General features: G+C 43.1%; 1 protein-coding gene across 1 annotated transcript in view; it reads right to left on the bottom strand.

Moving 5' to 3' along the window:
- The window catches only part of COPA (COPI coat complex subunit alpha), a 40,105-nt gene that overhangs the window by 9,195 nt on the left and 13,525 nt on the right, over positions 1 to 17,385 (bottom strand). The window contains exons 8-19 of the mRNA XM_079761816.1: positions 15,514 to 15,613; positions 14,137 to 14,272; positions 12,598 to 12,680; positions 10,818 to 10,968; positions 9,864 to 9,930; positions 8,619 to 8,694; positions 6,624 to 6,706; positions 5,762 to 5,901; positions 5,117 to 5,202; positions 4,868 to 5,006; positions 2,482 to 2,644; positions 2,233 to 2,379 (exon numbers count right to left, since the gene is read on the bottom strand). Of these exons, the coding sequence (XP_079617942.1) occupies positions 2,233 to 2,379; positions 2,482 to 2,644; positions 4,868 to 5,006; positions 5,117 to 5,202; positions 5,762 to 5,901; positions 6,624 to 6,706; positions 8,619 to 8,694; positions 9,864 to 9,930; positions 10,818 to 10,968; positions 12,598 to 12,680; positions 14,137 to 14,272; positions 15,514 to 15,613 (1,371 nt within the window). The remainder of the gene's footprint in view (positions 1 to 2,232; positions 2,380 to 2,481; positions 2,645 to 4,867; positions 5,007 to 5,116; positions 5,203 to 5,761; positions 5,902 to 6,623; positions 6,707 to 8,618; positions 8,695 to 9,863; positions 9,931 to 10,817; positions 10,969 to 12,597; positions 12,681 to 14,136; positions 14,273 to 15,513; positions 15,614 to 17,385) is intronic.

The raw sequence follows: 17,385 nt of genomic DNA, 5'->3' as shown, positions 1-17,385 counted from the left end.
GGCTCAGTGGCTAGAGCGTCGGCCTGTGGGCTGAAAGGTCCCAGGTTCGATTCCAGACAAGGGCATGTACCTTGGTTGCGGGCACATTCCCAGTAGGGGGTGTGCAGGAGGCAGCTGATCAATGTTTCTCTCTCACTGATGTTTCTAACTCTCTATCCCTCTCCCTTCCTCTCTGTAAAAACCAATAAAATATATTTAAAAAAATAATGCCTACAGACTCTAGGGCCCAATATTTAATAAGTACTCTTTCATCTAAGCAGCCAATCAGCAAGTCAAATGTCAAGAAAGTAGATTTTTCTAATCCCATGCTATCTTGCCCCTATTCTAAATTTACTGAATTCAGACTGAGCATGAAATCAATAGAAGTGCTGTGGCAGAAGCAGATAGGAAAAAGTAGAGATGGGCAAATAGCAACAGAAAGATGGTTATATCTAACAACTAAAAAAAACCCCCAAATTCTATTATACTTGCTAAAGAAGCAAGCCCAGAATAATGCCTTCCCAATGCCACCCTAACCCTTACCTTCTCCACATTGATACGGAGCTTATAACCACACTAGAGGCCCGGTGCACGAAATTCGTGCACTGGGATGGGGGGGGTGGGGCGGGGGAGTGTCCCTCAGCCCAGCCTACACCCTCTCCAATCTGGGATCCCTTGAGGGATGTCTGATTGCCTGTTTAGGCCCGATCCTAGTGGTATCGGGCCTAAATGGCTGGGCGGACATCCCTCTCACAATCCAGGACTGCTGGCTCCCAACTGCTCGCCTGCCTCTGCCTGATTGCCCCTAACTGCTTCTGCTTGCCAGCTTGATCACCCCCTAACCACTCCCCTGCCAGCCTGATCGATACCTAACTGCTCCCTAGCTGGCCCGATTGCCCCTAACTGCCCTCCCCTGCCAGCCTGGTCACCCCTAACTGCCCTCCTCTGCTGGCCCAGTCACCCCTAACTTCCCTCCCTGCTGGCCTGATCGCCCACAACTGCCCTCCCCTGCAGACCTGATCTTCTGTAACTGCCCTCCTCTGCTGGCCAGGTCACCCCTAACTGCCCTCCCTGCTGGCCTGATTGCCCACAACTGCCCTCCCCTGCAGGCCTGGTCTCCCCCAACTGCCTTCCTCTGCAGGTGTGGGTCCCCCGCAACTGTCCTCCACTGCAGGCCTGGTCCCACCCCAACTGTCCTCCACTGCAGGCCTGGTCCCCCCAACTGCTCTCCCCTGCAGTCCTGGTCCCCCCAACTGCCCTCCCCTGCAGGCCTGGTCCCCCCCCCCAAATGCCCTCCCCTGCAGGCCTGGGTCCCCCCCAACTGCCTTCCCTTGCTGGCCTGGTATCCCCCAACTGCCCTCCCTGCTGGCCTGATTGCCCACAACTGCCCTCCCCTGCAGGCCTGGTCTCCCCCAACTGCCTTCCTCTGCAGGCCTGGGTCCCCCGCAACTGTTCTCCACTGCAGGCCTGGTCCCACCCCAACTGTCCTCCACTGCAGGCCTGGTCCCACCCCAACTGTCCTCCACTGCAGGCCTGGTCCCCCCAACTGCTCTCCCCTGCAGTCCTGGTCCCCCCAACTGCTCTCCCCTGCAGTACTGGTCCCCCAACTGCCCTCCCCTGCAGGCCTGGTCCCCCCCCGCCCAAATGCCCTCCCCTGCAGGCCTGGGTCCCCCCCAACTGCCTTCCCTTGCTGGCCTGGTATCCCCCAACTGCCCTCCCTGCTGGCCTGATCGCCCACAACTGCCCTCCCCTGCAGGCCTGGTCTCCCCCAACTGCCTTCCTCTGCAGGCCTGGGTCCCCCGCAACTGTCCTCCACTGCAGGCCTGGTCCCACCCCAACTGTCCTCCACTGCAGGCCTGGTCCCACCCCAACTGTCCTCCACTGCAGGCCTGGTCCCCCCAACTGCTCTCCCCTGCAGTCCTGGTCCCCCCAACTGCTCTCCCCTGCAGTACTGGTCCCCCAACTGCCCTCCCCTGCAGGCTTGGTCCCCCCCAACTGCTCTCCCCTGCAGGCCTGGGTCCCCCCCCAACTGCCTTCCCTTGCTGGCCTGGTATCCCCCCAACTGCCCTCCTCTCCTGGCCTGGTCACCCCTAACTGCCCACAACTGCCCTCCCCTGCAGGCCATATTGTGGCGGCCATTTTGTGTCCACATGGGGGCAGCCATCTGTGACCACTGGGGGCGGCCATCTTGTGTCTTGGAGTGATGGTCAATTTGCATATTACTGATTTATTAGATAGGAGGATTGTTCTCACCTCAATGTTTCCACACTCCAGTGCCAGACTAAAGCGAGTTTTCTCGTCCTTGACAAAATGCAGTGCCACTTCAGGATAGCCCTTCTTCTGGAGATAAGCAATAATAGACTGGCCTACTAGTTTGGCATTTCTTACCATGTGCAGTACCTAGACATTTGGGGTGGGGTAGGGCAGGAAATAGAGATTACTTATAGGAAAAATGGAATGCTTCCCATCTCAATACTCCTAGCATGTTTTCTTCTTTCATACCTCATCATATTTTCTGTTGATCAGGGCCAGCTTGAACTTGAACTCAGTAGGATCAATGGTGAGCACACGAGGACGACACTCCCTATCTAGGCAATATACGTTGTTGCCCTTCACCCTTGTGACATAGATGGGTAAATCCAGAGTTCGAATGATCCCATAGTCCCTAAGAGGAGTTAGAGAGCACAACTTTCAGTGAGTGAGGGGAAAAATCCAGCCTATAAAGAAATGGAACAAGCCTAGACACAGCCTTTTATCTTCTCATTATCCTTTTGTCCGGTGCCATTTGCACAATGGTATAGATGGGAAGTGATTCAAATAGAATAGAATTAAATGCCATGCTTATTTATTTTATTCTTTATTATGAAGTGGGAAAGATAGAGCAAATAGTGTGATCTTTCTTCATAAACTATTAATTTAGGAGTTAACAGACATGGCAATAGGAATCCGACCTAACTGAAGTTCTGATATATAATCACTAGGCCACTATGGATAATTAATTCCTTCCTTATAAGGTATATGAGAAAGTAGAAGAGAGATTGATGTGAAGAGTTCTGACACACACAGAAATGATAAAAAGCATAAAATATTTTAAACTGAATGAAAAGAAAAAGTTTACAAAATTAAAACTTACAGGTATAACATAATATTTGATGGATAACTTATAGTGTTAAATGCATATACTGAATCCCCTCTACCTCAAACCATACACAAAAATCAACTTCAGGTAGATGGACCTAGCTATGAAAGGCAAAACTATAAAAATTCTACAAGAGAATATAAAGAATACCTTTATGATCTTGGAGTCAATAAAGAGTTTTTAAATAGGACAAAAAATTCAATACCCATAAAGGATAAGACTCGCAGATTCAACTACATTAGGAACTTATGCTCATTAAAAGGTATCATAATGAGAGTCAAAAGACATGCCACAAAATGGGAGGAGATACTAATATCTGTAATACAGAGCCCTGACAAAAGACTGATACTCAAATACAGTTGACCTTTGAACAACACGGGTTTGAATTATGCAGGTCTAGTTACAAAGATATTTTCAATAAATACTGTAAATGTATTTTCTCCCCTTGATTTTTTTAAATAAAATTTTTTCTCTAATTTACTTTATTAAAGGCTATAGTATTTAATACATATAACATACAAAATATGTGTTAATCAACTTATTTACATTATCAGTAAGGCTTCTTGTCAACAGTAGGCTATTACTGGTAGTAGTTAAGTTTTTGGAAAGTCAAGCAAGGAATTTCAACTTCGTGGGGAGTGGTGCCCCTAGCCACAGCTTTCAAAAGTCAAGTGTATATAAAGAACGCCTACAAATGATCAAGGATAACTCATTAAAAAGAAGAAGAAAGGATGTGAATGGAATTCAAAGAAGAGGAAATCCTGATGGATGGCCAAATGAAAAGTTGCCTAATCTTATTAGGAATCAGAGAATAGCCAAGTAAAATTACAATGAGATATTGTTATACACCCACCAGATAAACAAAAATAAGTCTGACAAAGGAAGGTGCTGGCCAAGATGACAAGCAAGGAAACTTTTATAGTACAACCACTTTGGAAAGCAATTTCACATTACCTAGTAAATGTAAAGATATGCATACTCTATGACCCAGCAGTGTTTGCTCTGGGTAGATACCTAAGAGAAATATATGTGCATATGCACCAGAAACATGTAAAAGAATATTTAAAAGAACATTGTCCCATAATAGCCCAAAACTAGAAATCACTCAAATATTCCTCTAGAGTAGAACTGATAAAATGTGGTATATTTATATAATAGAATATTATACAACAACGAAAATAAATAACATTAGAGCTACATCATGGATGAATGAATCTTAAAATATTGAACAAAGCAAAATATGAAATAATATATTCAGTATGATTTTATTTACATGATGTTCAAAACCAGGAAAAATATAAGTCATATTATTTTAAGACACAAACTGAGTGGTAAAATCACAAAGAAAAGAAAAGAAGATATTAACATAAAAGTCAGAATAATGTTATCTTTGGGTGGAGAATGAAGGGGGTTGTCATCAATAATGACCATGTGGCAAAGGGCTTCTGGGGTGTCAGAACTGTTCCATTTCTTGACTTGGGCAGCAGTTGTACAGATGTTTACCTAACTATTTGCTATGCTCTCTCTATAACATCTGTATCATTTTCTATATTTGTGTCGTATTTCACAATTCTAAAAGAGCTGAACAAAGAATGTTCAGATGCCCCTAGCACATGTATGTCTAATATGTTTAGACAGAGCTTTTCCAGGAAGAAAATTCAGGGAGGAGTTCAGTTACATCTCTTGAGACAGGACAGTGATTTCAAGAAGCCACCTTCTCCCAATCTGTATCTTAGATAAGTGACTTACCCAGTGGTGACAGCATATTTGATGTGGTTGCTTGTGGTATAGATAAATACCCCACTCTCATCCCAGGCCCCACTCTTGACACGAATGTTCTCATGAATGTTACACAGAGCCTCCAGTTTGCGGTTACAGATCACAATGGCTGTAAGAGGCAAAGGGGATGAGTGCTCTGCTAGATAGGGTGAGTGGACTTGCAGGGATAGGGAGGGAAGGACTGGTTTCCACATCAGGGTGGATATAAAGAAGACTTACCATGTTTGGCCAGTAGAGCTACATGGGACATGTCTGCTGACCAGATAACATATTTCACCTTGGAAATCTTCACAGATGCCAGAGTTCTGGGACCGAAAGAGAAGGGCAAACATGAGTACACCTGATTCCTTTGTCCCAGGTTAAGACCTACCTTCTTCCATCTCCAAATTAATGTAAACTTCAATTTCTTAAAGAGTACCAAAGAGACATTCTCTGTATTGTAGCTTAGTGACTTAAACATTTTAGCTCACCTTGTACACTTCCTCCTTCTTCAACTCCCTCATTAATGTAATAATACATGGCCTTATTTCCATTATTAGGGATTTGTGTATGTCTGTTTTTACCACTTGACTATAAGCTCCTTCAAGTACAGAAACTGCATTTTTCATCCCTGAGTCCCTAGCATTCTAAATCCCAAGAGCATTCTTTGTTCAGGTTGGTGTTCTAAAAATAAATAAGCTCCTAGTTACAAGGTTATGCATATGTACAGGATGGAGAGTCACAGAGTAGAAACACAGTTTGGAATCATAGCACAAGAAGTGATCAAGCCAAGGGGCAAACTCACTTGGGGGAAAAAAGCTCCCACTAAGAATGTCTACTCTCCCCCACTACACGCCTGTCTGCTTAGGGCACCTGACACGTTACCGCTTCTGCTGCACGTCAAAGAGTGTGATGGACTCTGCGTCTCGAAGCAGGAGGTTGCCTGTGCCAGCGTAAAAGATCTCATCACAGTTGGGCACCTGAACCTTTTTGGTGATTTCATTCTTTAGATTCTTGATCAGAAGCTGAAATGACAGTTAGAGGGGGGTTAAGAGAAGAGTGTGTATATAAAATGACAACAGCTGACCATGTCCCTAAGCCATTGTTTCTTAGCTTCAATAAACGAGGCTTTATGTGCTTTTTTCCTGTCCAGGTCAATCAGCAGTCTTGGTAGACTTTCCAACCAAGATTCCCTCCAAGGGCCCTGATAGCTTTTTTTATTTTGTGTTTTTCTTTTCAACTGAAATATTCTGAGAAGTCCAATAAAGTCTTATATAAGTACCGTGCGCTAACCGATTGCGCCACTGGAGCTCCCCAATAAAGTCTTAATTCCTCAATCAACCGAAGAAAGAGAACAGTACTTCTGGGCTTAAATTTGTTAAATATTTTCTTGAGAGAGCGTTGTTTATTTTGTTTAGGGCCTATTACATTTTAAGTACCAATGGAGGTAGGAGGATAAGGTCAACTCCTCATCCAGACCACCTTTTTCAAATTTGATGTCGTCAAGAGTGACTTTAGCTTGGTTCTTAAGCCCAGGGCCACAGTAACCCAATCAAATAAATTTTAAGGCCATTTTTCCACAGGGGGATTGGGATAGGGCTAAGGATAGAGGTAGAGCTGATACACAAGGATTACAGCTGCTCAGGGGAGAATAAGGGGTGGGGGGGGGAATGCTCTTTATTCTGCAATACAAAAGCCACTGCTATCCTACTCCCCAAATTAGGTTCCCCTTTTAGTCTTGACTCACTGAGTGCATCCGATCTAGGACAGCAAACCGATTTCGAGCAACCCAAACAGCTGTCAGGCCCGAGGATCGTTTCCCTTCAGGAGCTGAGAAAAACAAAACCAAAGGGCGGGAGCATGTGGTGAGCCACTGGCAGGTGACAGAGTCAGGTGCCATGGAGCTGCCAGTCTGGCTGCCATGTTGGCTTTGCCAGTTCAGCTGCTTCATAACTAATTCAGCCATAACCGGGGGCTGTTGTCAGTGACTTTCTCCCACCAGTCCCCTCCAAACTCCAACCTCTACCCCTGCCAAGCCTCTTTTCTCCAGGCCAAGTGACTGCATTTCAGCCAACACCATGTACTGGCAGAAGGACTGCCCATCTTGGGAGACAGCACACTCCATCAAGCTAATGAGCAGGGCCTCGCTGGCCAAGCTGTTGGCACACTGCAAGCAGCCTGCCAGTGTCATAGGCTCTCCTATCTCAACAAGCTGCAGGAGAGACAGAGCCTCCTCCCCAGGATGCAGCTGCTCTGCTGCTTTTAACATGCAAATGTAGACCTCCTAATAGAGCAGGGTGGGGCAGAGCACTCCAACAAAATCGATGCTGGGCAGTATTTAGCACCAAGTTGTTGCTCCAAAGACGTCAATCAACCATTCTCATTACTCTGAAGAAAGTTACAAAATGTTCCTCAGTTCCCAAACATTTCACTGGCTGATTAGAATTCTGCAGGGCACTCCACTCTCTGGAAAACTTCAAGAAAGATACACCAAAGAGTGTGCAGCAATATTCTTGGATCTGTTAGTATCAGCAGAAAACTGGACAGAATGAGCTAGCCAGCCTTGCTTTGTACATCTCTGGCACCTGGGGGTTGGGTCGGGGGGTAGGGGGCGGGGGGACAGGCTCTTTACAAAATTAATTCTTAGGACAGCCAACGCTCTCACTTTCCAGGAGCCGGGGAACCTCACTATCCAGGCTTTTGCTCTTCTTCCTCTCTGCTGCCTACCACTGGAATGCACCTTTACTTCTTTACTAATTATCATCTCCCTCGAAAGATGGAGAAGAGAAAATAAAAGTGGGAAGACAAAACTAAGGTATCTTAAACTCAATTCATTGTAAACAGTTGGGGGGGGGGGCTGGAGGGGAAGCTAGGGGTGAGTAGAGAGGGACCAAATCACAAAATTCTGTCAAAAATGGCTTAACTGATTAATTTATAGAAGAGACTTTGCTTTATGAATACCCAAGACATATAGGCTTTCTCTTTTCTTGCCATAACCACACTTAAGAGATAATGACACAGTGGCACCCACAATAAGAACAGAGCTCGAAAAATATTTCTCAGAATTTGTTGATGGGGACTAAACTATCATGAAAGTATGCTAGTAAGAGTGGGGACCTGAGGAATAAACCTGACCTATAAAACAACTGGAGGAAGTACACTGACAGGAGCATTAGAAAAACTCAAACCTATTCTGACAATGTTTTGTCAGCAAGTTCTAATAGTAAGGACACCAACAAGATATGGTGGTGATGGAAGAGGTAGGCAGGGGTCTCAGCTGGATCCTGGGATCCCTGGTGGAATGTGGGGCTGTTAGCAGGCTCATCTTTTTGACAAGCAAAAGGAAGCAAAGCGGATCTGGATGTGGATGGGGAGCATAAATCCCCAGTCCCAGGATGAGACATTGCAAGATTGGAACCACATTTTAAATAAATGAAATTACCAGGGTGAAAGTCATATCAGCTGACAATAAACTAGGATAACACGCTGTGCTGAAAGAGAATATGGAGAGTTTCTAATAACCAAATTATAAAATATATATATCTAGCTGGAGTAATAAAATGGAAGCGGAACATGAATATTTCACACCATAGTCGCCTGTGATGCAATTGTCAGTGCCACCTGCCACAGCCGTGAATGATGTGGCCACAGCCCGAGGATGGAATGTGAAAAATTCAAAGAGGAGGGATGATGTGGGAGGGGAGAGCTGGAAGTAGAGTTGGGGAATAAAGAGAACACATACCATCAGGGTTCTGAGAGTCAGCATCCTTGGGGATGGTGTATAGGTCATAGGTACTATTCTCTAAATTGCTGGCTCTCTGTAGAAGGGGAAAATTAAACTATTAGTAAGAGGCACCCAAGACATTAGTTTATTCTGATAGAGAAAACAGTATGACTACACAGACAACATGAAACTATACTTTTCTCACCCTTCACCCCGATGGCATTTGAATGTCTCCATAGCTAAAACTTACAGGGCTTGTTGCCAAATAACTCAGCATTCCTGGCACTTCATTTTTCTTTTATCCTCCAAAGATGCAGATATTACTTTAATGAAAACAAGGACTGCTCTCTATTCCACAAATTAACAGATTAAGACCCCAATATTCCAGTGCCCCAACTAAGTATACCCATCAACTTAAAAGTGTGTTTGAAGGGGGAAAAAAGACATTGAAGAAAATTGCCAGGAGGAAAATATGGGACTGTTAGATATTGAAAAAGAACTGGAGCCTGGCAGGCATGGCTCAGGTGGTGGAGTGTCGACCTATGAACCAAGAGGTCACTGTTTGATTCCCGGTTAGGGCACATGCCTGGGTTACGGGATTGGGCTTGATCCCCAGTGTGGGACATGCAGGAGGCAACCAAGCAATGATTCTCTCTCATCATTGATGTTTCTATCTCTCTCTCCCTCTTCCTTCCTCTCTGAATCAATAAAAATATATTTTTTTAAAAAAGAAGAAAAAGGACTGGATTAGACACTAGAAGTCATATTGGGAAAGACAGGTCTCATTTTTTTTAACTTGGCAACCAGGGCTCTAAAATTAGAATGTCATTTCTTTTTTGAATTGTATGGCAAGAAATGAGGATGATTCTACTTGATGACCCTGAAGGCAACTGCCTTGAGAAGAACTCCTCTCAAAGTCAGCTCTATTATTTTCACGCAAATGGAGGGATCAAAATAAGCATCTCTCTTTGCTAAGGTATAACCTTAAACATTCTCTCAAATTACTTTTAATGGTTTGGGTCATTCATTTTGATGCTCCATAAAGTTTAGAAGGCATTAGTTAGCCTTATGAAAGATGTAAGTTCACAAACCTTTATCACGTTTATGACAACTGAAGCCTACTTGGTTTGAGCCTCTGTTTTGTGTTAGTTCTCTCAAAATGACCATTAAATAACTTCTAAGAATACATTAGAGATTCCTATGGCACAAGAAAGAGACCTATGGGAAATGGGGAGGCCCTAGGAGCACTTGATGGTTACTTACTGTACACAGTAGGACGGCATTTTCTGCTGGATTGTATGACATATTGAACACTGGAAACTTGGAACCACTAGAAATATATAGAGAAAATAGGAAAGAGGCATAAGAGTAGAAGGAAGAAAGAATTATTCCTACACCTCTTACTTATCTAATCTTTACACATATACTTGTCACTTTTATAATCAGGAATAAAAGTAAATAAATAGTGCATCTATTCTCTTCTGTCCCTTAAGGTTTGGGGACTTCCCTATCACAGCTTTGAGCAAACAGTATTTTTAAAAAGCAAACCCTACTACCAGTCAAATTATTCAACAGAAGGCAGGGTTAGCACTACTGTAATAAATAGGATTGGTTTGCCTTGGATACAAATTCCAACACATAATTGCAGTGGACACCACAGAGTAACATGCGATTTGTCTCTGGTTAATTTCTCCTGTTCATATAAACCCATCTTTTTATTGTAGTCATGCTAGAGGGTTGTTATCAAGCCCTCATGCCAAAGTTTGCCACCATGAATGTTTCAGCGTGATGATGCAGCTGGCTTTCAAAGAGGACTGTTCCTTTTGCCAGGCATCCCAGAAGTTATATCTTCAGAGTTAAAGAGTTTCCAGAGACATATATCTGGTTTAGAGTTCCACGTATTTTGCTAGAAAGCAAAGAAGAGTTATAGATATGCCAAATAAAGGCAACAAGGTCTGTCACCAAATTGGGCTACTCTCTACCAGAAAGCTTTCTCTGGTATGCAAGAGAGCTGGCAAAGTGTGGCAGTATGATTTCGTGCATTCTCAACAGGGGAACTCCCATTCCCCAAATGGCTATCTCCTTGTCCACCATGTCTTGGGGTTTAAACTGAACAGTCTCAGCCAATGGGGGTTCAATGTGTGACAGGAGAGGAGATCCAAAATGTTGTTACAAGGACTAAGTTCAGTTTGAAGTGAAGAAACAAGTCTGATTTACCTCCGCAACTGCATCACAGCTACATCTTTAGAGCTGTTGAAATCCAACTGACGTAAGAACCGGTCCTTGACATAATGCAGCATATTGCCGTGAACAGCGTAGGCTGGCCTTTCCCGTTCTAGTTTAAACACAATCATGCCACCATCATGACCTGGGGCACAGAGAGAAGAGAGGAAATAATTAGCTGAAGGCAAGAAAGAAAGCTGGAAACAGGAGAAACACGAGGATAAGGATTATATATGTATGCTAAAAACATAGTTAAGACATCTAAATGCATCATTTATTTGCCTAAATTATCATGATTCTTGGACTTTTTATTCAAACAAATTTCTGTGAATCCTTTCCTGATATATAAATCTTTACCTAACATGGTTGATAGGTTTTGCAACTTCAAGCAAAACAGTGTATAATGAAACCAACTTTATCATAAGGTAATTGCTACAAACAAAAGTTAAGTTCCTACGGCATCTTAACATTATAACAAAATGCTGAACAAAATGATATTATTTTTATTTGAGGACCTGCAGTACTTTCTCACACTGCTACATTTAGACATGCCTTCTTGTGTTCTCTTAACACTCTGTGCAAACCTCCATATAGCACTCACCCGACACTGTAATTGAGTATGTCTACCACCCCCATGATGCATAGAGCTGCCTGAAGGGAGGAATTACAATAACTTCCATCCTCCCCAGTCTTAGCTTATAATCCTACCCTATATATTAAAGCCTAATATGCAAATCGACTGAATGGGGGACCGACCGGTCGTTATGATGCGCACTGACTACCAGGGGGCAGATGCTCAACGCAGGAGCTGCCCCCAGCTCGCAGGTCCCAGGCCAGCCAAGGCGGGTGCCAGTGGCCCCCCCGACCCCCCATCACCCTGTTGGTTGCCCCACAGACTGGCCTTGATCTCTGGCCAGGCCTAGGGACCCTACCCATGCATGAATTTCGTGCACTGGGCCTAAAGTAAGAACATAAACATATTTGCTGAACAAACAGATGCTAGTTTTGAAAGCCTTTGTGGTTTTGTTCTAGACAAATGTTTTGCTTTTTCCCTACTGGCATCATCCGTCTCTTAGAGAAACCTTCAACTTTTGCCCTACAGTCTACTCTCCACGAATAAGCCAGATTGTGTCACTTCCAATGGCTTTCCCTTCAGAGTAACATGCACAGTCTGGGCTGGTCTTACCTCCTATACTTAGCCCCTTACTCACTGTGCCCCTATTGGCATGTTCTTCAAATATGCTCAGCATCCCTCACATCATGGTCTTTGGTAATCCCCACACTCATTCCTCTCTTTCTCCCTTACTTTTGCTTAACTTTCCTCAAAGCTTTTTTCACTATATATTGCTATGGTCTATCTCTATTCACTGCAAATAAAAGTTCCGTCAAGTAAGGGACATTGGTTTATGCTATACTACCAGCACCCACACTAGGGCCTGACACGAGTATATTTTTGATAAATGAATAAAACTCAGCTTCTAGGTCCTCAGTCTAAGAAATCCATGTGTCCAGTATTACACTCCGAAGCCTCCTGGAACTAATGGGCTTTACTGTTAAATGGCTCTCGGTAAAGAAAGAACACTGCAAGAACACTACTCCAATAAGGTATGGAGGAAAAAAGGAAGAAAGCCTCAACATCATGGCTCTGAGAATTCTATTTCTCCTTGTCACCCTACTATGCGTTTACTGGAGACAAAGCTAATGGAGAATCACTCTCAAGTCTTATAAACTTGGAACTAAAACAAGGAAATAAAAGAAAAGATGCGGCCCTTACCTGCTGCAAAGAGGTTAAGGTTGGGGTGGGCAGCTAGGACCCAGAAACGATCGTGGTCCCTACGGAAGGTCTGAACCCCAGTTCTAGGAAAATAAAAGATGCACAAAGAAAAATATTAATTTCTGAGGAATCTTCAGCCCATCTACACTAATAAAAGAGAAATATGCAAATTTCCCATATCTCCGCGACACCCATCAGCCAATCAGGAGTATGCAAATTAACCCAACAAAGATGGTGTGTTAATTTGCATACGCAGGCACAGAGCGGTGGGGCAGGACGACTGCTATGAGGGGGAGGGTGGGGGCGGAGGGCGCTCCACAGGGAGCGAGGACTTGCAGGCTCCTGGGCGGCCGGGAGCGAAGCCAGGGGAAGGAAGTCCTATTCTTTTTTTTCTTTTTTAAAATATATTTTATTGATTTTTCACAGAGAGGAAGGGAGAGAGATAGAAAGTTAGAAACATCGATGAGAGAGAAACATCGATCAGCTGCCCCCTGCATACCCTCTACTGGGGGTGTGCCCGCAACCAAGGCACATGCCCTTGACCGGAATCAAACCCGGGACCCTTGAGTCTGCAGGCCGACGCTCTATCCACTGAGCCAAACCAGTTAGGGCAAGGAAGGCCTATTCTTGCACGAATCTTTGTGCAATGGGCCTCTAGTCCTACATAATAAAGAGCTAGTATGCTAATTAGACTGGAGGGCAGAATGACCTTCCAGAACGACCAGTGGGCAGGGGGGTGGGGCCGCGAGGCAGCCAAGGCTGCTGTGAGGGCCGAGCCCCTTGCACGAATTTTGTTCATTGGGCCTCTAGTCATATATCAGAGTATTGAGTGGTAAGCCAAAATGCTAATTTAAATCAGTAACAGTATACTAAATATCCTAAATAAAGGTAGTCATGATAAATTCTACCAAAAAAAAAAAAAAAAAAGAAGGAAAATTCAAACTGACTCTATTATTTTGATATTTCAATTTCTCTCTATTTGTCACAATTTCCTACTATACTGCTTTCACTTCATATTTCTTATTTTTCTAGCTACAGAAGAACATGCTTAAATTTAAGAGAAAAATACACATGGAGATTTCTATTTGATAGAAAATTTTTAAATGTTGGTTGATCTTTAGGTCCCTTCAAATTTTCATAATACAGGAATACCTAGTTTTATCAAGCTTCACTGTATTGTGCTTTGCAAATACTGTTTTTAACAAACTGAAGGTTTGTAGCAACCCAGCATCCAGCAAGTCTATTGATGCCATTTTACCAACAGGCTCAGTTAATGGTTAATATAACTTTTATATGCACTGGGAAATCAAAAAAAATTTGTGTTTCTTGTTGTATTGCCATATTTACTTGACTGCAGCAGTCTGGAACTGAACCCACATCTCCAAGGTATGACTGTGTATGATCTGACCTCTTTATGTGCTATATGCTGAAGACAATGAGAAACAAACATAAGTATTCTAATTTAATTTTTAAAAAGAGAGAGGGTAAGAGAAAGGGGCTCCCCCTGGGTTAGGTACCACTACATCATAATCCCCTTACCGTTTAGACATGTCCCAGACCCGGATACTCTTGTCCTCAGAATTACTAAGGATCAGTTCTTGGCGAGGATGGAAGACAGCACAAGACACATTGTTGTAATGGCCCCGGCAGGTATCAACCTCCCATGCCTTTGATTCTGAAGGACCAAAAAAAAAATAAAGAGGTCATTTGGGATTTGGAATTATGAGATCCTCTAATAAAATGCTTAAGGTATACTGGTACCACAAAGTGTAAAATTCGAAACTTCTTTTTAATAGGGCAATTTTCTTCGTTTAAGCCTCTGAATCTTTTTTTTAAAATATATTTTTATTGATTTTAGAGAGGAAGTGAGAGGAAGAGAGTGATAGAAACATCAATGATGAGTCACTGATTGGCTGCCTCCTGCACACCCCCTACTGGGGATCAAGCCTGCAACCTGGGCATGTGCCCTACTGGGAATCGAACCCATGACCTCTTGGTTCATAGACTGATGCTCAACCACTGAGCACACTGGCTGGGCTGAATCTTTACATATTTATTTGTTCTTATATTTTGACCCTCCTATCAGTTATAGCACATCTTCTCCATTATTATTTATTCCCTTACCCTGTTTTACTTGTCACTAGCTGTCATTAGAAAATAAATATAAGCTCCGTATGGCAGGAGTTTTATCTGCTTTAGTCACCATTGTATCTCCAGAGCCTTGAAAAATGTGGGATATAAAACTGGAACACACAGACACAGGCAACAGTATGGTGTTACCAGATGAAAGGGGTGTGGGGTGGTAAAGGGTAAAGGGAGCCAAATATAAGGTGATGGAAGATGATGTGACTTTGGGTGGTAGGCACACAATGCAATATACAAATCATTTATCACAGAAATCTACACTTAAAACCTATATAATCTTATTAACCAATGTCAGACCAATAAATTTAATTTAAAAATAAACATTTGTTGAATGAATGAATTCCTACTCTTCACTGTGTTCATACACCTCAAAATCAGGATGCCATCACAAGAAAACAGGGAATGAGGAAATTTTTATGCTCCTGGGATTTTCATAACCATTTAAGGTAAGAAAATGGGTCTCTAAGTCCAGAAGACCTGGCTACATCACCTTGCTGGCCAGCAATCAATTTAAAAAATATATTTTTATTGATTTCAGAGAGAGGAAGGTAAAGGGATTGAGAGATAGAAACATCGATGAGAGAGAAACATCAATCAGCTGCCTCCTGCACGCCCCCTAAATGGGGATCAAGTCCACAACCTGGGCATGTGCCCTGACTGGGAATTGAACCATGACCTTCCGGTTCATGCGTTGAACTCAAACTCTGAGCCACACCGGCCTGGCCAGCAATCAATTTTTTAATCATGGTAATACCATCACTGTTCACTAACCATTCATGCGCCAGATCTTCACCTGACGGTCATCTGCCCCAGATACAATAAGGGGCATAGTGGGGTGGAAGGCGGCCCAGTTTACTCCACGATCATGACCCTGTGGAAAAAATGAGGAAAGAGTGGTTCTTCTAAAACAGCTTTATGTCCGTTACTCAAAGCAAACTAATGAACCATGTTGATTAGTTTCTCTGATTTTTATTCTTCATATGAAAAGACTAAAGGGACTATTACTATGTCAATCTATCCAATATTGTCCCCAAATTCTAATGGGAGTTCTTCTATTCCCATATTCAGCTTCATTTGCATTTGTGATATACTGCCTTGTTTTATTACCTATTTATAAATTTCAACTAACTATAGCATCTCAAGAATAAAGACCAATTTTATAACTTAGCTATAGGCCTGGTGCATGGATTCATGCACCGATGGGGTCTCTCGGCCTGACCTGCAGGGATCGGGCTGAAACCGGTTCTCCGACATCCCCTGAGGGGTCCTGGATTGTGAGAGGGCGGTTCTCGGGTGATGCAGTTTGGAATCAGGCTCCCTCCTCTCTTGTTCCGGGTGCGTCACCCAAGAACCGCAGCTGCCAAGTGACTGCAGATTGGCAGCTCCTGCGTTTAGCGTCTGCCCCTTGGTGGTCAGTGTGCGTCATAGTTACTGGCCGGTTGGCCAGTCACTTAGGCTTTTATATGTATGTAGATGAAAAAATTCTCAAAGTATAGTTGGAAAATTGGATAATAATCAAGATTCTTTTAGGAAATCTGCAAGATCAAAACTATTTTCATAATAAAACTAAGATATTATTTGCCTTTTCATTTCTATTCTATCTTAAGTGTAATTTTCCAGAGCTACATGCATATGAGGCCATTGCTTTGATGGCTAATGGAATGTGTACTTACATATTTTATAAGTTCTTGGTTTTAATTTCAAATATGGTAAAAATTGACATCTATAACTTACATTAACAGACGATTTGGGGTCAATAAGTTTTCAGAGTATAAGAAAGTTTTCAGCCCAGCTGGTGTGGCTCATGGTTGAGCGTCAACCCATGAACCAAGAGGTCACTGGTTTGATTCCTGATCAGGGTACATGCCTGGGTTACGGGGTTGATCCCCAGTAGGCGGCTTGCAGGAGGCAGCCAATTGATGATGTTTCTATCTCTCTATCCCTCACCCTCCTCTCTCTCTAAAAAAATCAATAAAAACATATTTAAAAAATATCTTCAGATCACTAAGTTTAAGTGCTACTTATTTTAAAAAATATATATTTTATTGATTTCAGTGAGGAAGGGAGAGGGAGAGAGAGATAGAAACATGAATGATGAGAGATAATCATTGATTGGCTACCTCCTGCATGCCCCCTATTGGGGATTGAGCTCACAACCCTGGCATATGCCCTGATGGGGAATCAAACCGTGACTTACCTCCTGCATGCCCCCTACTGGGGATTGAGCTCACAACCCCGGCATATGTCCTGACGGGGAATCAAACCGTGACCTCCTGTTTCATAGGCTGATGCTCAACCACTGAGCCACGCTGGCCGGGCAAGTGCTGCTGATTTTAAGATATATTATTTCCTATATATATATAGTTGTACTCTGAATTGTGACAAAATTGTAAATAAGGCAGTTTCAAAATAGCAGCATTTTTGAGAGATACAGTGTGGTGAAAAATTCGTGTGTTTTGGAATCAGACAGATCCAAGTTCAAATCTATTTACTAAATACACATGGACTTTGGAAAACTGCTTGGTTTTTCTACATTTCCATTTTTAAATCTTATTTCGGCAAAATTCTTGGCTCTCAATAACTCTAATTAAATCTACCACCACACCACCACCACTCTGTCCTCCCTTACAAGAGAATGGGCTC

The sequence above is a fragment of the Cnephaeus nilssonii genome (genome assembly GCF_951640355.1).
Source record: "Cnephaeus nilssonii genome assembly, chromosome: 21".
NCBI lineage: Eukaryota > Metazoa > Chordata > Mammalia > Chiroptera > Vespertilionidae > Cnephaeus > Cnephaeus nilssonii.
Note: the sequence above shows the minus strand (reverse complement) of the source record. Positions and strands in the feature narration are given on the sequence as shown.